This window comes from Dermatophagoides farinae, chromosome 8 (genome assembly GCF_024713945.1).
Source record: "Dermatophagoides farinae isolate YC_2012a chromosome 8, ASM2471394v1, whole genome shotgun sequence".
Taxonomy (NCBI): domain Eukaryota; kingdom Metazoa; phylum Arthropoda; class Arachnida; order Sarcoptiformes; family Pyroglyphidae; genus Dermatophagoides; species Dermatophagoides farinae.
The window spans coordinates 839,548-859,940 of record NC_134684.1 but is presented as its reverse complement, the minus strand read 5'-3'; the positions used below and the strand labels follow the sequence as shown (position 1 = coordinate 859,940).

Genomic DNA, 20,393 nt, shown 5'->3' with positions numbered 1-20,393 from the left:
TACTGTCAATGCTCATTTTCGTTGATGACACATCAATAGCTATAGGCGTGTCATATGTTTATCTAACATAACGCTATGCTTCTACTCTGTTTTGTATTGTAAAAGTAGTAGCATAGTATATTTCATTAATGTTTATTGTAACTTCATCTTTTGCTGCTACAAATCGTTGTGGTGATGGTAGTAGATTGTATTCTCACCTCACCCAAAATAATCATAAAATGTGAAATTGTGTTTTGTTGACAATAATGATGAACCGGACTATTATATTATGATATTTGAAATGATGATTTAAATTGTTGAAATTCGATTCTATTGTTAAACAATCAATAAAATCCGATACAATGGCAACCCTTCAACAACAACAACATCACCATCATCATCATCATCAAATACCACAAGATCAACATCAAGGACAACAGCAGCAGGAAGTGGTCACTTTAAATGATGCGATAAGTAATGTTGATGTTTTGGATGCTCTGGAACTTCCCGATTCTCAACCATGCATTACAGGTTCGTTTGATGTGGAATCAAACAAGATTTTCATTACAAAAATTCGATTACATTTTTAGGTGAAAATTGGTCAATCGTGTATCATGTAAATTTTGATACGAATTTTGAGGATCGTAATGCATTCGTATGTGGTGTTGCCAAATACATCGAAGAAGCAACAGTACAATGTCATCTGAATGTAATGTTAGATGAAGGTGAAAAACATGCTGTCATGTTGTATACCTGGAGATGTTGTTCACGTGCCATACCACAACCAAAATCAAATGAACAGCCAAATCGTCGTGATCTCTATGAAAAAATTGTTGAAGTACTTGGACCAGAAGTGAAGAAATTGCTTTCATTCATGTACTTTCAAAAAGCCGCCATTGATCGATTCTGTTATGAGGTAAAACATTTATGTCGAAATCCAAATATTAGCGGACCAGATAATGCTGCCGATTCTGGTAAAGAATCGTCACAGAAAAAATCATCATCAGGCAATCAAAATACATTTGTATCAGAATCCTATTTACTTACATTGGGCAAATTCATCAACATGTTTGCCGTTTTAGATGAATTGAAAAATATGAAATCATCAGTTAAAAATGATTATGCTACATATCGTCGTGCTGCACAATTTCTGAAAGTTCTTTCGGATTCAGAATCATTACAAGAATCACAATCATTATCAATGTTTTTAGCCATGCAAAACAAAATACGCGATAATCTTAAAGAATCTCTTGAAACAATCAATGGTTATGAGGAACTTTTTTGTGATCTCGTCAATCTATTCACCAACATGTATGAATGTAAACAATATGTATTACCTCAAGAGAAACATATGCTGGTCAAAGTTATTGGATTTGCACTCTATCTTATGGATGGTGCAAATTGTAATATCAATAAATTGGATGCCAAACGACGAATATCATTGAATCGTATTGATAGAATTTTTAAACATTTAGAAATGGTACCACTTTATGGTGATATGCAAATCGCTCCGTTTCAAACATACATTAAACGTTGTACACATTATGACCAGACAAGATGGCCACTTTGTTCCAATTCGACTACTTCATCATTACAGGCTGATATTCTTCAATATCTTCCATCGATTCGTGATGATTATGTAGCATTCATTTCTGAACTTTCAAGACATTCAAATGAAGTTACTACGACCATTAAAGAAACACCACGAACCGATTCAGAAAATCGTGAATTATTGAAATTAGCATTACGTGGTATACAATTATTGGCTGATTGGACTGCTCATGTTACTGAATTGTATTCATGGAAATTGATGCATCCGACGGATTCACATCAAACAAAAACCTGTCCAACGGATGCTGAAGAATATGAACGTGCTACCCGTTATAATTATAGTTCACAAGAAAAATATGCACTCATTGAATTGGTGGCCATGGTCAAAGGACTTCAAGTGTTAATGAATCGTATGGAAGCCGTATTTGTAGATGCTATTCGTCGAGCTATCTATGCTGATCTACAAGATTTTGTACAGATAACACTTAAAGAACCATTACGAAAAGCAATTAAGAATAAAAAAGATGTCGTACGAACCATGATCACTTCGGTAAGAAATACTTGTGCCGATTATATGCGTGAGCAACAAAATCGTAATGGTGGAAGTTCATCGAATTCTTCGAAATCTTCACTTATGGATCAGACACAAGGAATTCAAGTTCCTAGAAGAAATGTTGGCCCATCAACCACACAATTATATATGGTACGCACACAGCTTGAATCATTGATTAGTGACAAAGCTCTTAGTGGTCGTCGTACATTACGTAAAGATATTGATGGACAATATTTGATTGCTATCGATAGTTTTCATAAACAATCATTTTTTTGGTCATATTTACTAAATTTCAGCCAAACATTACGTGAATGTTGTGATCTTTCACAACTTTGGTATCGTGAATTTTATCTTGAAATGACAATGGGTAAACGTATACAATTTCCAATTGAAATGTCATTACCATGGATATTGATCGATCAGATACTGACGGATAAAGATGCATCAATGATGGAATGTATATTGTATCCACTTGATCTTTACAATGATTCTGCATATTATGCATTAACGAAATTTAAAAAACAATTTCTTTATGATGAAGTTGAAGCTGAAATTAATCTTTGTTTCGATCAATTTGTTTATAAATTATCTGAACAAATATTCTCATATTATAAACAATTGGCTGCATCAATGACATTGGATAAACGATATCGTGCCGAGATGACAACATTGGCAGTGAATTTTAATTGGCCTGGACCTAATCGTTATGAAACATTGTTAAAACAACGACATCTTCAATTATTAGGTCGTACTATTGATCTTGAACGTTTGATTGCACAACGTTTGAATTCTTATATGTTGAAATCATTAGAAGTGGCTATAGCAAGATTTGAAGCTACAGATCTCACTGGTATTATGGATTTGGATGTATTGTTCCGTGTCAATCGTTTGACACATAAATTGCTTAATAAATATATTAAACTTGATTCATTTGATGCATTATTGGCTGAAGCTAATCAATCTGTTTCCGCTCCATATGGTCGTATTACATTGCATATTTATTCGGAAATGATTTCAGATTTTTTACCTCGATATTGTTTCAATTCATCCACACAACGTTTTATTCGTATGCCTGATGAAATGTCCAATTTGTTGTTGATTGATCAGAAAATTTCCCGTGAACGTATGCCATTAACAGCCAATATGCCTTATTTGGCATATGGATCGAAAGCATTGAATTATGCATTTAGTTCAATACAGAAATTATATACAGGATTTATTGGTGCACCACATTTTCGTGTCATATGTCGTGTACTTGGTTATAGTGGTATTGCATTGATTATTGAAGAATTATTGAATTTTATTCAGAATAAAATTCAAATGACAATCACTGCATCGGTGCATAACATACGACAAGCAATGGGTGGAAAAGATGCAAAAATGTTGAATCCATTGGCCAATTCAGCGCAAACATTTTCAACATTACGAAAAAATCTAGAGAATCTAATACACAATAGTGAAATTAAAACACGTGTATTTCAAGATTTTCGTGAAATTGGAAATTGTCTACTGTTCTGTCTGTACATTGAACAATCATTGGTTTGTTTATTTAAATTTAATACTATAACTATAATTTGTTCAAAATTCTAATCAGATTATTATTTAAAATATTTTTTTTTTTTACAGTCTCAAGAAGAAGTTTGTGATCTTTTACAAGCGGCACCATTCCAAAAAGTATTTCCATTACCATTTTTGAAAGAAACTGAAAAACAGGAATCAAAATTAAAACGAATGGAAAATCGTTATGCATCGTTACATGTTGTATCGGTTATGGAAAAATTTGGCACTCCCAAGGTATCATTTGGTGATTATTTTAGTGATATTTTTTTTTAATTTCATACATTCTAAATAGCAAGCATTAATTGCACGTGATGCTGATCTATTGACCAAAGAACGTCTTTGTTGTGGTCTTTCCATATTTGAAACTGTTTTGAATCGTTTTCGTGAAATATTGGATAAAGATCATGGCCTATGGCATGGAGATGATAAACCAAAAAACAATATTATGCATGTCAATGAATGTGTTGAATTTTATCGTGTTTGGTCGGCATTACAATTTATTTATTGTACACCATTTCCTGAAAATGAATTCACTATTGAACAATTATTTGGTGAAGGTTTGAATTGGGCTGGATGTACATTTATAATGTTGTTGAGACAACAACGTCGTTTTGATTGTATGGATTTTAGTTATCATTTGCTAAAAATTCAACGTTTCGATATGTGTACCGATACTATCGATGGAATCGTATGTGTTGATTTAATCATTCTTAATCATTATATAATAATTGAATTTTTCTATGAAAAAATTATAGCAAATCAAAAAAATGGTTGAACGTATACGACGATTTCAGGTGCTTAATAGTCAAATATTTTCCATGTTAAATAAATATCTATCATCGGCCACTATTGATAGCAATATGGTTGAACAGATAAAATGTTTTAATCCACCATCATTTCCACGACAAGGTTAGTGTTTTTTTTTTTTAATCATCACATCATATATATCCATTATCCATTATTAATTTGCATTTTTCATTTCATCATCATCATCATATAGTTAAAATCGGTAATCAAACATCACAGGCCGCCCAGGCACCAATTTATATGCGTACAGATATTCTTCTACAACAGAAACGTCATCAACAACAACAACAATAATAATAATAATAATGAATAATGAATTTTATCAATCAATTTTGTAAATACAGTTTATATAGATTTTATTTATCATTTTCTTTTGTCAATGCTTTTTTTATGGTTTTTTGAATAGAAATTTTTTTATTCTTTTTTCTTTCTAAATAATAATGGCGATCAAATTCTGAATTGGCCAATTGAATCTTTAATTTTCTTTCGGCTACTTGAAATTTATTTCTCAATTTTTTCTGTAAACAATTCTGAAATGAAAGAGAGAGAGAGAGAGAGAACAAAATGACAGAATGAAAATGCAAATTGAGAATATTAAAAAAAAAAATTGTTTTTTTACTTACCACAAATAATTCGTCGGAAAAAAATCCTGCTTTCATTTCGGTTTCATATCGTTTAGATAAATCAGGATGTTCAAAGAATAATTTCAATGAAACTTCTCGCAATACCGAATCAGGTGGTGGTATGGCAAATATTTCATTCAAATCATCCACCAAAAATCCAACTAATGATTGAAATTCTCGGACAAATTTTCGTCCAACAATTGAACTCTCGTCACCTATTAATGAAATGATTTTATCATTTGTTTGGTTGGAGAAAACAAATTTTTCGATACAAAAAAATAGTTTTCCGGAAATAATTTCATTTTCCTTGTTGACTATATGATCGGCACCTATGGCCTTATTGGTCAAGAAATCGTCGTTAAATAATTTTGAATTTGAATATGTAACATCGTTCGATTTTTCGAGAGTATGTATTCTTGTATTAGCCATATCAATATGAAAGTTGAATTTTCTCGTTTCAAATTAACCGATTCTAGTTGTTCAATTAACAAAAATTTTGCGATATTTATTGATTGTTTGAACCAAAAGTCATGATATTTTTAAACATTCAAAACTTTGAAAAACCAAACTATTTCATGACTCATTTTTCTGTGTGTGTGTGTGTTTTGTGTGTGAAAAAAATTCTCTATTTCTATATTGACCCAACAGGAACAAAATGGATAGAATTAGATGCCAATGCATGACAAACAAAAAAAAAATTCTATTACGGTGTTGTTTTATCATATAAAAACTTGACATCCATTCAATACATCAATACATTTGATTTGAATTTTTTAAATTGACAAACAACGATGGCGGCTAATAACGATGATCAACAACAACAACCATCGATACCAATAACCAGTGGACGTTTGGATTTGATTGTTCCACATCTTAGTGATATTCGTATACCGAATACAACCGATAAAATTTATAAAGATGAATGTGTCTATTGTTTTGATACACCGGTAAATGAGATTCATAATTCAGTCAATATAATTCACACCTTTTTTTTCATTTGTTCCATGCAGAATTCACCGGATGGAATTTATATCTGTATGAAAACATTTCTTGGTTTAGGTCGTCGATTTGTTCCATTTCATCATGCTCATACTGGTAGTGCTGTATATTTGAATATACGAAGAAAAACAATTCCAGTGAAAAATGATTTTCGTAATGATGATAAATCTAAAATTACTAAATTAGCCATCAATGTCGAAGGTGGATTTCAAACCGATGATAATAAATTGGAACATCAAGAATATAATTCCATAGTAATAATGCCCGATTTTGTTGAAATTTCATTGGATCTTAATGGCTCACCTGAACTTCCGGATAAAGTTGTTATGGCTGTTTCAGGTATTTTATCAGCAGAATCAGCATCTCGACTTGCTGAATTAGAATCATTGGAGAATACATGGGATGGTGAGAAAAGATCTGTATCGAAGCATAGTGAAAGTTTGATTCAAATGGATAACGGTGTTCGTATACCACCATCCGGTTGGAAATGTCAAAACTGCGATATGCGTGAAGGTCTATGGCTTAATTTGACTGATGGTTCAATTGGATGTGGCCGAAAATATTTCGATGGAACCGGTGGTAATAATCATGCAGCCGAACATTATGATCAGACTAAATATCCTTTGGTCGTCAAATTGGGAACCATAACTCCGAACGGTGCAGATGTTTATTCTTATGATGAAGATGCCATGGTACTTGATCCAAATCTGGATAAACATCTTGCTCATTTTGGTATCAATATTTCCGATTGTCGTAAGACGGAAAAATCAATGCTCGAAATGGAAATTGATCTGAACAAACGTTTTGATGAATGGTCTATTATTCAAGAAGATGGTCTTGAATTGAAACCATTGTTTGGACCTGGATTCACTGGAATGGCGAATCTTGGTAATAGTTGCTATCTAAATTCAGTGATGCAAATGTTGTTCTCCATACCGGATTTTATTCGGGAATATTATCGTGCCGATAAAGCTATCCAATATCAAAAATCCAATCGTATTGATCCAGCTGGCGATTTACGAACCCAATTAATGCGTCTAGCATCGGGTCTTCTGTCGGGTGAATATTCACTTTTTAGTGAAAATCTTAACGAACAAATTGGTATCGGTCCACAATTATTTAAAAATCTAATTGGTCGTAATCATCAGGAATTCATGTCAAAACGTCAACAAGATGCACAAGAGTTTCTTCTTTATGTAATTGAACAGATTGAAAAAATTCATCATTCAGAACAGAGTCGGGGCAGAAATCTGTCAACGGAACCACCAGGTGATTGTTTTAAATTTGAAATTGAACAACGTGTTGAATGTGGTGAAAGTGGTAAAGTTAAATACACGAATCGTCAAGAATCACATTTATCTTTGCCTGTCACTGATGTACCAATACAAAATAAAGCTGAATATGATGCTTATCTGGCTCTTAAACAACAGGCAGAAAGTAATGGAGAAAAATTGTAAGTTTAATTTTTGATTCTTTGAACATTCCCTTCAATTAAAATTATTTTATCCACTCATTTAGAGATTCAAGCCATACTGTTCATCCAATTATCAAACTAACTGATTGTGTTGAAAACTTTGCTGCCAAAGTTCGAATAGATGAATTCTATAGTTCCGCTGTGAATCGCAAAACATTTGCAACAATGTATGTATTTTTTTTTCTTAACAGGAATATCATTTTTTTTCATTCTAATGAATTTCACATTTATAAAAGGACAAGTCGATTTCGTACATTTCCCGATTATCTTTTGATTCATTTAAAAAAATTTACATTGAATGAAAATTGGACACCAAAAAAATTGGATTTATCAATGGATGTACCGGATTATCTTGATCTAGAAATGTTTCGTGCTCAAGGAAAACAATCGGATGAAGAAGAGCTTCCGGATGACGCATTGGATTCAAATGAAAATTTGCAAGGTGGTAATAATGCCAATGTACCTGCATTTGAATTCAACCAGGAATATCTTCGACAATTGATCGATATGGGTTTTCCAGTCGAAGCTTGTAAACGTGCATTGTATCATACACAGAATGAAGGTACGGAACAAGCAACGAGTTGGATTCTTGAACATCTTGATGATCCGACTACAATGGAACCATTCGAAATTCCATCCAGTAGTGGTGGTAGTAGCCATTCACAAGGAGGACAAACTTGTAATGCTAGTGGCCAATTGCCCAAGAACGAAATCGAGCCACAAGCTTTACAGATGTTACAAGATATGGGAATACCTGAACAATATGCATGTCTTGCATTAAAAATCAATGTAAGTAATAATCATAATCAGTCGCTTTGTCAGATCGTAATAGTTTATTTTTCATTTGATCAGAATAATCAAACCGAACGTGCTATCGAGTGGTATTTTTCTAATGAACATCAAATGGAAATGATTGAAAGAGAAGAGCTGGCCAAACAAACACCGAGTACCGATAATCAACAACAGCAACATCAACATTCTATAAAAGATGGTGTAGGTCGATACGAATTGGTCGGATTTATCTCACACATGGGTCAATCAACATTTTGTGGACATTATGTTGTACATTTGAAGAAAACTTTACCATCTAAAACAATGAATACCAGCGAAACAATCGATGCTTCACAAACGCAGAATACATCATCATCATCATCATCATCAACAGAAGACAAGATAAAAGCCGAACAACAATGGGTTATATTCAATGATAATAAAGTGGCCATCTCTGAACGTCCTCCAAAACAATTTGCCTACATTTATCTATATCGTCGTTCTAAATGATAAAATTATGTCCATTGATTGTTGGAATTGAAATTATACTCTATTTTTTTTTGATTTATGTCAACCAATTGATTGTAAAAAAAGATTTTAATTTTTTTAAAATTCGTAATAAAAAATTATATTGATACTGCTACAGAGATACTCGTCATTATGTCTTTATTCATTTTGGTTGATCAAAAATACACAAATAAAAATTTTCTACCTTTCTATAGTATGCTGATGATGATGATGATTCATTCCATCGAATCCATGCATGCATATATGGCGATGATTTTTTGATTAATGAAATCAATAGACATATACAGGATATGACTTGCATTCAAAAATCCAATTGAAAAAGTTTCGTTATGAAGATTGAATTTCATTTCATTTCATTGGTGTTTAATTTCACTATCCCATGATGAATAAATAAAACTTTGATGAAAAGAAAATGCCAGCAAAAAAAAAGTAAATGCTCATTTCGAATGTTCGAAACAATGTTTTCGAGTTGATTGATCGATTGAACGAGATGAACGAGTTGCAAAATATTAAATGATGATGATGAGAAAATTCTCATCTGAATTGTGTGTGTGTGTGTAGATGTAAGATTTGAAAATAGCTACAATTTCGAAATGGAATGGATTACTTTTCAAGTGCGAAAAAAAAATCTTACCTGGTTCAAAGTTTTGCAAATAAGAATCAATCAAATTCTCATTGGATGGTGAAACAAAAAAAAAACACTGTATTCAAAGCATTTGGATTATCTATTTTTATGGTATATCGTAGATAAAATTTCCAAACATAAGAAAATGATTGAATATTTCTGATATAAACGTCAATGAAGAAATGATGATCATGCTCAGATATAAATAGAAAATACTTTGTAAATGTTGAATAGTGAAATCGATAAAATTAATATCATCAATTCGATGTTCATTATTATCATCAACATTTTCTTCATCATCTTGCTGTGACATTGATGTGTTATCGAAAAAAGTTTGAAATTTACCACCTTTACCACGTTTCAGATAAAATCTTAATTTAATTGAATCAAGCATTTCCCAATGTGTCATTATTCCTGTCGTAATTAAACGAGATACGCTATTCGATAACGATGTTATTAAATGGATGTACAAAACGAAATTATTCATAACTAATTCAAACTTACAATCGTTCGAATGGCCGCTTGTAATGGAAACCTTTTTGAACCGGTGTAGCCAAAAGTGATGGAAATAATGAAGATTTTTCCGTATATGGTGGCAGATAAATTTTATCTTTACCTTTTACACTTTGAAGAAATAATAGATTTTTACGTGCTGCAATCAATGCATAATATGGACGATTAGATGATGAAAGTAATAATGTGAATGGTAAAGAATAATTTGGTAGGAGCATAAGATGTGATGACCAAAGATTACGTACTGTATCCACTTGTGAATTCTGTTAAATTCCAATAGAAAAAAAAGCTGATTAAGTTCAATATAAGTGTGAAATGTATTCTTTGATACAAACCAGAAAAAATTCCTCAACACTTGTATTACTGATGGCCATTGGTATTAGATAACCAGTGTTACAAGCATCAATAAATTTATTGATTGTATCGATTTTATCGATTAAAGGTAATGCTAACATTGAACAAAGTGTATAAAGATAAAAATTGACCAATATAATGCTTGAAAATGCCCATATAATCAATGCAATACGAATGGCCGAACCAGTTGATGACATCCAATGATATGGTTGACGTACAAGCAGACAAAAATTGATCCATAAAAGATTATGATGATTGTTTGTTTCTGAATATTGTTGTTGTTGCTGGTGTTGTTGCAATTTTTTTTCAATCCAATTGAATAACCAGAAAAGAATCACAGTGAATAAAATACAAATGAAAACTTTATAATGAAATGGTCGTATCAAAAGATCCATATGACTTCCAGTTTCTGGTAATGGTTGATTAGCGAATGTATATTGATCATGATCATATGGAAAAAGAAAATCCACTACTTCCAAACGTTTAGTAGTTGGCATCAAACCACCAACAGCTAAATCAATTTCATTATTCATTATTGCTGCAATCAATCCTGACCATGATCCATTTTCATATTGTGCACCAAAATGACTATTTGGTTCAATTATCCATTCAATGGAAAAATTATAATATTCACTTGCAAGTTGCCATAATTGTGTTTCAATACCACCGATTACTGAATATTGTCCAGATGTTGATGAATGATTAAGTTTAAGCCATGTATATGGTAATACCTATATATAATGTGGAATTAATGAAAATATAATCCAAAATCAAATGATTCGATTCTGTATTACCAAAAAATTAATAACTTACATTGATAAAACCAATCTTTAATGTTAAATTCTCCATTTTTTTTTCGAGAGAGAGAAGAGAGAGAGAGAGAGAAAGTGGCTAAAAAATGACTATTTTCATTAGATTGATGGCTATTTTTGTCGGTGTATGTGTATCAATGAAACAAAACAAAAAAAAAATTTTTTTCACGTGATGAAATAAAAAGTTTTGCCATTTTTTGCATTCGAAACAAAAAACAATCGATTGAATCCGGTACCAGAGAAAAATTTCTCAGATTTTATCAATTCAATTGCTAATTATTAATCAATCAAACCAATAATAATTAAATGGTATCGACACCATATTCTGATTGAAACAAAAAAATTTTTTCACATTTCACACAAACCCCTGGCCGCTCTCCTTAGTTCTAGAGGTTTCCATTATAGAGATTTCCATTATACCCGGCCGATTACACAATACCTGGAAAAATTTATTATTCAGCCATCTTTTTTATCCCGATCATCATCATCATCGTTTCGAGGAATGGTTATAATATATTAAGGTCATTAGGTCACACATTAAAATCATTTTTTTTTTTTTTTGATGTGTGAATAAAATGAGGGGGATGGACAATTCGATGAAATGAATGAATCATTTATTCATTCATTCATTTTTTTTTCAATATAACACCATCAAGGTCAGCACTATCATCATTTTAAATAATAAATGAATGATGATGGATGCCAAATAAAGCCTTTAAAAACATGATGATCGTGACCATTCATCGTCATCAACATTCCATTTACATCGTCATTATCAAACCTATTTCAATACATAAAAAGTACAGAAAAATGTCTATATTCAGAGACAGAAAAAAAAATTGAAAAACAAAACAAAAAATAATCCTTACCATTATTCGACGGCCGATAGATGGACGTCGAATGCAATTATTATTGTTTTTAAATCAAACACAAAAAAAATTCTCTTTCCAAAATCGAATGACAAAAATATGATGATGATGATGACAACAAAATGGCACAGATTATGATGATGATGTTATTTTGTTCTCTTTTTGTTTTCGTTCATTTCTTTAATGAAAAGTGGATTTACAAGATTTTTGTGGAAAAATTTTTTTTTTGGAAAGAGAGAGAAATGACTTACAAAAAAAAAATTAGAAATCGTCTTTAATAATCGGCTTTGATCAAAAAAAAAAAAAAAAATGAAACGGAAGAAAAAAAAGAGAGACACACAATGCTACTACTACAATGGATCAATTTGCAATTAAATTTTTTTTTTCTGTTTAAAATCAATTTCCATGAACATGATGATTATCGAGAAGATACCAGAAAAGGAAATCTTATTTTCTATCTCTCTCTCTCTTTTCTGTTATCCATATAACTACGGGATCACTGTGAAATTTGTCGGGTCGAATGACAGGTTTTTCTATTTATCAAATATATGGGCGCCATTTGTTGTTTCGAAATGACTGCTATATTTCCACTACTACTACTACTACTACTACTGCAGCTACTATCACCCTCTTTCGATGAGGTCAATTTTTTTTCCGTCGACGATGAATGACCTGAATTCTAGTGTTTTTATTCCAACACATTTTCTTTTGCTACTACAAAAGAAATTCATAAAAATTTCAAAATACAAGTGTCAAATGCTACTGCCCCATGGCATATACACACACACACACACACACAAAAAAATGACCACCACCATGATCACAAGAAAAAAAACATGCATGGATGTGTTGAAGGTGAGCGTCTTTGAAATGAGATTTTTCTTTTCTTTTTTTTTCTATATGGCAAATCAACAAGCTTTTTTTTGACGACAAACTACTACTAACGATGATGATGACGTCTTGAAAAAATTTAAACCAAGAAAACAAAAAAAAAAAATCTCAAGGATGAATGATGATTGTCTCGTCTTGAAACACGAGAGCACGAGAACAATTTTTCCATTTAATATTCGTTTCATTATTGCGTGTGTGTTCCAACAACAAAAAAAAATGATGATTGTGTATCACTCTTGTGTTTTGTTTCTTCGTTGTGTGTGTGTTTAACCTGTTGATTCTTGATCACTCGGTTTGATTGCAATTCAATTCTGGTTTTGATAAATCAAAATTATAATGATCAACCATGATTCTACATTGATTGATATTTGACACTTGTTGATCACACACACACATTTTGTTTGTGGCCAACAACAACAACAACAGGTTAACACAAACAAAAAAAAAGCTTTTGGGCTTTTTTTCTCATATTTGAATATGCAAAACGTCATTGTGCTTTTATGTATTCGATTATTACCTATTATTTACCTGTAAATTATTAATGGGCAAGTGAGCTTCTTTGTGTTTATGTGTGTGTATGTGTGTATGTGACAAAAATGGACAATGACATCATCATAGTTGTCTTTATGCCAAAAAAGCCCATAAGGTTTGCGTTTGGAATATACCTTTAATAGCCTCATATATGTTGTGTTATTATTCATCATTCGAATTTGCAGCTTTTTTATCTTGAAATTTTCTATCTCTCTGCATTGGTGTGTGTGTTTGCATATGTGTTACATTAATTTCATTTTCCATCAATGTGCCATTGATAATCAAAATCATGGCAACTATTTCAAGTCGTAAAGAATCTACCAATCAGATATATTCAAATCCAAATTCCGGTGAAATAAAACAACAACAACTTGAACAACATGAATATTGTTTTCATCGACACCGGAGACGGAAACAAATCATCAATGTACAGAAATCATCTACAACATCATTATCATTAGATTATTATCAATTGAAAATAAATTGCAATCATTTTAACAGATTAATGGATAAGAATGATGATTATGAAAAATATTCAAAATTTAGTCATCATTCGAATCCATTATTGTACAACGGTGAATCAACTAGGCAACTATTTTTATTTTTGATTCTTTTTCTGTTAACATTTTATTCAACGATTGTTATGACTGCAGCTAATTTCGGTATGTCAATCTCTATCTGTGTGTGTGTGTGTGTGTGTGTGTGTGTGTGTGTGCGTGTGTTGATATATATAGTGTGTTAATTTTTTTTAATTGTCTTTCAGTTCCACCAGTAGAAGATTTACGAATACAAGTATTAAGCGGTAAACAAGTGGAATTAGAATGGAAAACACCCGATGTAATGATCGATTCTGTTTTATCAAATATTGATGGCTATAAAGTGACCGTAGTACCAAAAGAACCGATGGCCGAACATGATTTTCGTCCATATCAATTGGATGTATCCATTAATGATCGTTTACCATTATCTATACGAAATCTTACTGCCGGTGGTACTTATGAAATTTTCGTATCAGTCATATCAAATGGACGACAATCACGTAATGAATCAGTTACGTTCACAACTAAACCAAATACTCCGGGTCGTTTTATTGTTTGGTTCCGTAATGAAACTACTTTATTAGTTTTGTGGCAACCTCCCTATCCATCTGGTATATTTGATCAATACAAAGTATCGATCTTTCCACAAGATGCTCATCAATCGATATTGTTCGTGAAGAAAGAATCTGATCCACCGGGTCCTGTACAAACATCTTTTGATGGTCTGATACCAGGACGAATCTACAATATAACCGTACAAACTGTTAGTCGAAATCAGATATCAGATCCAACCGAAGCTCAATATCGTACAGTTCCATTGTCACCATCGAATCTTTCATTCAATCGAGCTACTGTTACGTCAACTTCTTTTGATGTTATTTGGGATCCACCAATTGGTGAATGTGAATTTGATCGTTATCAAATATCGATCGGTCTGAAGAATGTATCACCTAAAATGGTATTCAAAGATGATCTACGAATCGTTCGTTTTTCTGATGAAGGATTACAGCCAGGTGAAACCTATGAAGTGACCGTTAAAACCGTTTCTGGTAATGTCATTTCTTCGGCTATTGCAACCAACATAACCACTCGTCCATTACCAGTGTTGGATTTAAAATCTGATCCAGATAAATATTCTGGAATTCATCTTTCTTGGCGCCCCGATAATCATTCTCGCCAAGATTCATTCATAATTACCTATCATGAATTGGATGCATTTAATTCCGATGCAGCTATCGAAGTGACGAAAGACACTTATGTACATTTATCCAATTTATTAGCTGGTCGAAATTATTCGATTTCTGTGGCTGCTATATCGAATAATGTTTATTCAGATTATGTGGTAATATCACAACCAACTAAACCAGCATCACCAGTAATTGGTGTACTTGAACCAATATCAGGTCGTACATTGAATATTAGTTGGAAATGGGATGTAACTAGTAAACAAGATTCATATAAAATAATTTGGATACGAAACGATACAAAAGAGAAAAAAGAACGTATCATACGTTCGAATTGGGCTGTACTTGAAGATCTTTATCCGGGTGCTATTTACGAAATATCTGTCTATGCCATTAGCCATGGATTGATCAGTGATCCACATTCATATTTTCAGACGATATTTCCTCGACCACCAGAAGCACTACATGTAGCACAGCATACGAATTCTTCATTAATGTTATCATGGTCAGCTCCAATCGATTCATTAGTCGATCATTATATCGCAAGATATCGTCCAACCAGGCAAACTGTTTGGCGTGATTTAGGCATTGTGAATACAACATCGATGGAGATTAAAAATCTTGTTGCCGGTGAAATGTACACTGTACGTGTATCATCCGTATCGAATCGTGCTGAAAGTCCAGACATACGTGAATTGGAACAAACAATGTTTCCTAATTCAATAGCAAGTATAAAAACATTAATCGATTCACATAATATCACATTTCAATGGCTAGCACCAGAAGGTGTTATTGATTATTTCAATGTGATTTATAATCCCGTAAATCAACCTAAATTACAAGAATCCAGACGTATTAATTATTATAATGGTACAAGACCAGGTGATTTGATCACCGTTTTCATTCAGGATCTAAAACCTGGTGAAGAATATTCATTTCGTTTTTATGTAATAAGTTTTAAACTTCGTTCCGAAGGAATCGGTGTCCAAGTACGAACAAGTAAGTGATTATTTTGTTGTTGTTGTGATTCGAAAATTCTAATTTTTATTTACCCATCAATATAGTTCCTGTTATCGATTCAGTTATCAATGTAATTGTTGGTGAACATGAAACAAAAACTTTGGGCATTAAATATACGCCTACACCGTTAAGAAACGTTGTGTTTGATCGTTATCGTTTTCAACTTTCGGGCACCACAATACCATCGCAAGAAAAACAATGGAATGATACAAATCGTTTTGTTTTGTTCGATAATCTAATCCCCGGGCGTTTATATAATCTTTCCATATGGACTATAAGTGGTCAAACATTATCTGTGCCTATTCAACGTCAAGCACGTCTTTATCCAGAACCAATAAGAAATATAAATGGATTATCAATCACTGATTCAGAGATTACGTTAAGTTGGGATGTACCTTATGGTGATAAAGATGGTTATGAAGTACAATATTTTGATCCACATGAAAAAACACTTGTCGTGAATGTTACATTAATCGAAAAGATTGAATATCGTAATCTAAAGCCACATAATAATTATACATTCATCGTTACGACATTATCCGGTTATGGTACATCGACAATGTTACGATCGACACCAATATCACAGACATTTCTAACACTTGAATCAGTACCAGGCAAAGTATCGTATTTTCAATCCGTGGATGTAAAACCAAATGAAATAACATTACAATGGTCATTACCACAATCTGAAATGAATGGTATTCTTACTGGCTATAAAATTGTCTATTGGATCAAATCAACTGGTACAATAATTACTAAACATCAATTATTTGAACCATATGAAACACAAGGTACTATTTATAATCTATTACCGGGTAAAACATATGTATTTCAAATACAAGCTCATACTAAAGTTGGACCCGGTCATAAAGCCGTATGGGAAGAAACAATGCCAATATGGTCGGCACCAGCACCAGCCGATACTGTATTTCCTACTGAAGTTGGCCACAGTACTAGAACGATACGAATTCGATTTCGTAAAAATTATTTCTCCAATATGTACGGTTCAATTCAATCGTATGCAATCATTGTAGCTGAAGATGATACAGTCAATTCAAATGTTTTAGATATATCATCATGGTTCGATATACAAGATTATAGTGTATGGCCACCATATCAAACAAATGATCCATTTTATCCATTTAATAATTCACAAATTGAAGATTATGTTATTGGTGCTGAACAATGTGATATTAAACAACATTTACGACATTCGACATCGATTCGAGGTGGTTCCCCAAAATATTGTAATGGACCATTAAAACCGGGTTCTACATATAAAATCAAAATACGAGCATTTACAACGGCCGAAAAATTCACCGATACCGTTTATTCATATGCAATGTCTACAGATCCAGATCATACGGCACTTTATCTATCCATATTAGCTCCATTTATATTTCTTACCTTGTTGATTCTTCTGGTTGTCTATTTACGCCGAAATCGATTAGGTCCATTCAAAGATGGTGGAAAATTCATTCATCAACATCCACATCATCATATGTCAACGATTGGACCGAATGGAATGCCAATCATGTTGAAAGATGGCACTGGACTTGGTGGTGTCAATGTATTGGGTAATGCAGCGGGTAGTGCTGTAGGCGATAATTTATCGATTGTAGAAGGTGAAATGATCACTAATAGACCGATAAAATTCAAAGATTTCGCAGATCATTTCAGATTGATGTCGGCTGATTCAGATTTTCGTTTTAGTGAAGAATTTGAACTATTGAAACATGTTGGACGTGATAGGCCGTGTAATGCGGCTGATTTACCGGTTAATCGGCCGAAAAATCGTTTCACTAACATTTTACCATATGATCATTCACGGGTTAAATTATTACCCACCGATGATGAAGAAGGATCAGATTATATTAATTCCAACTATATACCGGGATTTAATTCACCAAGAGAATTTATTGTCACACAAGGTCCATTACATTCAACACGTGATGATTTCTGGCGTATGGTTTGGGAACAGAATTCTCGTGCAATTGTTATGCTTACAAGATGTATTGAAAAAGGTAGAGAAAAATGTGATCGTTATTGGCCATACGATACACAGCCAGTATTCTATGGCAATATACAGGTGACCATTTTGAATGAAACACAATATCAAGATTGGACAATTTCGGAATTCAAAGTGATGAGGGTAAGCGCTTACTGATCATTCATTTGTTTATTTAGCTAAATTTTTTTCTCTTTGGATTTCCATTCACCATACATATAGGGTGATCAATATCGTATTGTTCGACATTTTCATTTCACAACATGGCCAGATTTCGGTGTACCAGAACCACCGAATACATTAGTAAAATTTGTTCGATCATTTCGTGAAAGAATCACTGCCGATAATAATAAACCAATTATTGTACATTGTTCGGCTGGTGTCGGCCGATCTGGTACATTCATTGCATTGGATCGAATTCTACAACATGTTAAAAAATATGATACGGTCGATATATTTGGTATTGTTCATGAAATGCGTAAAGAACGTGTCTGGATGGTTCAAAATGAGGTATGTGTGATAATTATGTTCCATAAGTGGTGATTTACAAAAAAAAAAACAACTAATGATTATTATTATCACATTTATTTGATCAAAACAAATATAGCAACAATATATTTGTATTCACGAATGTTTGATGAGTGTACTGGAAGGTAAAGAAGAATTAATAGAAATGCACGAAAATCCTGGTTATGAAGGTAAGAACCAAAAAAAAAAAGTTATCCATGTCTGTTACCTATAATGCATCGACAATTTCTTTTTTTTTGTCACAGATGACGAAGCAATGGCTGAATCTGGAATTTAATAATAAAATTTCTAACTATCCAATGAAGTGATAAAAATTATCGAACCAGAAAAAAAGTGTGAAATGAATTAGCTTAATGAACTATGTGTGTGTGCTAATACGATAATTATGGAAAAATTGGCAGCAAGAAAAAAGTCATTTTGTGATATAATGATGATGATGATAGACCAGATGATCAGACCGAGAAACCAAGATTTATAAACTTGGTTTATTAACTTAATTTTTTTTGTTGTTGTTGTTCATGTTTACAACTATTTTGCATAATTTGTTCTTCACAACATTTGTTATCTGATTTCTTTTCGACAAAAAAAAAAACAATTTTTTTTTTTGTTCACCGTTATTCTTAAGCAGCTCACATTCTCATCATGATGACTCTGATGGCTAATGTACACACACTCACACACACACCTAGATGAAACCATTGATTTGTGTAAACATGAATGAAAAAATAATTCCCATACGACGATGATACTCATGGAAAAACAACATCATTATCATCATAATATATATAAAATTCAAACTGATTGATTCAATGATATTTTGTAGGCAGATTTTTTTTTCGTATCTGTTTTGTTTGTTTTGTTTGCTTTATTCTCATGATGACATACAGACTTTTTATTTATTTATTTTATATATTTATATATATATAATAGGAAAATAGGAAAGGAAAATTCTTTTTTTTTTCATCGTCGATTCTTGACACTTTTTTTCGATAAAAGAAAAATCAACTTACCTTTTTTTTGTATATATATATTTTGCACACAACACAGCATTCTGTATTCTACATATATTTATTTATGAAAGAAAAAAAATTTTTTTTTATTTTTTTATAATTGTCAAAAAAAAAAAAAATTCTGTCTTGAATTTTGATTGTTTTGATGATTGACAGTGATCACCACGTGTGATCATGACTTTCTGCGCCAAAAGCGAAATAAAAAAAAATGGAAAACAAAAGCCATGGAATCTTTTTTTGTGTGCAATAAATATTTCTGGAATTTCAACATTTATTCATTCGTTTTTTGTTTTGTTTGGTGGTGTGGTCATATATTTTCAATGTAAGTAAAAGTAAATATGTCACGCATGCAAGATGAAACAATCTGTTACGAAACAAAAAAATCGACGACAGCTACTATCCAATGTTTTGTATGATATCAATGTTGAATATTTAATTATTTTTGTTGTTGTTGTTGTTGTTGTTGTTTCCTTTTTTTCTATACCATCCACCAAACACAAATTATGAATTCTTTTGTAGATGTGTGTATGTATATGTTATGTTTCATTTTGTTTTTTGTTTTGTATGAAACAAATTACAGAATCAAAAACATGGAATTCTATTAAATATACGATCAAAAGAGAAAGAGACAGACAGACAGACAGATAAATTTCAAATATTCTGA

General features: G+C 32.1%; 5 protein-coding genes across 5 annotated transcripts; 3 read left to right on the top strand and 2 right to left on the bottom strand.

Annotated features, from left to right (window-relative positions):
• Window positions 1-159: 159 nt before the first annotated feature.
• Window positions 160-4,929, top strand: Cyfip (Cytoplasmic FMR1-interacting protein Sra-1). The gene is made up of 6 exons (XM_047059238.2): window positions 160-510; window positions 570-3,622; window positions 3,710-3,877; window positions 3,936-4,331; window positions 4,399-4,552; window positions 4,644-4,929. The coding sequence occupies exons 1-6, from the start codon at window positions 342-344 to the stop codon at window positions 4,742-4,744; spliced, it is 4,041 nt and encodes a 1,346-aa protein (XP_046915194.1). The 5' UTR covers window positions 160-341; the 3' UTR covers window positions 4,745-4,929.
• On the bottom strand, window positions 4,807-5,645 carry LOC124495762 (uncharacterized). Its single transcript, XM_047059194.2, has 2 exons — window positions 5,074-5,645; window positions 4,807-4,980 (listed from the first exon to the last, which is right to left on the bottom strand). Exons 1-2 carry the CDS (start codon window positions 5,500-5,502, stop codon window positions 4,807-4,809), a joined length of 603 nt encoding a protein of 200 aa, XP_046915150.2. The 5' UTR covers window positions 5,503-5,645.
• An 80-nt stretch (window positions 5,646-5,725) lies between these two features.
• Window positions 5,726-8,960, top strand: Usp5 (ubiquitin specific protease 5). Its single transcript, XM_047059241.2, has 5 exons — window positions 5,726-6,020; window positions 6,084-7,525; window positions 7,591-7,713; window positions 7,783-8,335; window positions 8,399-8,960. The coding sequence occupies exons 1-5, from the start codon at window positions 5,865-5,867 to the stop codon at window positions 8,825-8,827; spliced, it is 2,703 nt and encodes a 900-aa protein (XP_046915197.1). The 5' UTR covers window positions 5,726-5,864; the 3' UTR covers window positions 8,828-8,960.
• Window positions 8,961-8,968: 8 nt separating this feature from the next.
• LOC124495814 (glutamate receptor ionotropic, kainate 4) lies at window positions 8,969-12,189 on the bottom strand. Its single transcript, XM_075733645.1, has 6 exons — window positions 12,019-12,189; window positions 11,151-11,930; window positions 10,319-11,068; window positions 9,975-10,246; window positions 9,480-9,907; window positions 8,969-9,425 (listed from the first exon to the last, which is right to left on the bottom strand). The coding sequence occupies exons 2-5, from the start codon at window positions 11,184-11,186 to the stop codon at window positions 9,577-9,579; spliced, it is 1,389 nt and encodes a 462-aa protein (XP_075589760.1). The 5' UTR covers window positions 11,187-11,930; window positions 12,019-12,189; the 3' UTR covers window positions 8,969-9,425; window positions 9,480-9,576.
• Window positions 12,190-12,947: 758 nt separating this feature from the next.
• Window positions 12,948-19,950, top strand: Ptp10D (Protein tyrosine phosphatase 10D). Its single transcript, XM_047058892.2, has 6 exons — window positions 12,948-14,102; window positions 14,204-16,162; window positions 16,228-18,335; window positions 18,414-18,701; window positions 18,799-18,889; window positions 18,965-19,950. Exons 1-6 carry the CDS (start codon window positions 13,730-13,732, stop codon window positions 18,994-18,996), a joined length of 4,851 nt encoding a protein of 1,616 aa, XP_046914848.2. The 5' UTR covers window positions 12,948-13,729; the 3' UTR covers window positions 18,997-19,950.
• The last annotated feature ends 443 nt before the right edge of the window (window positions 19,951-20,393 follow it).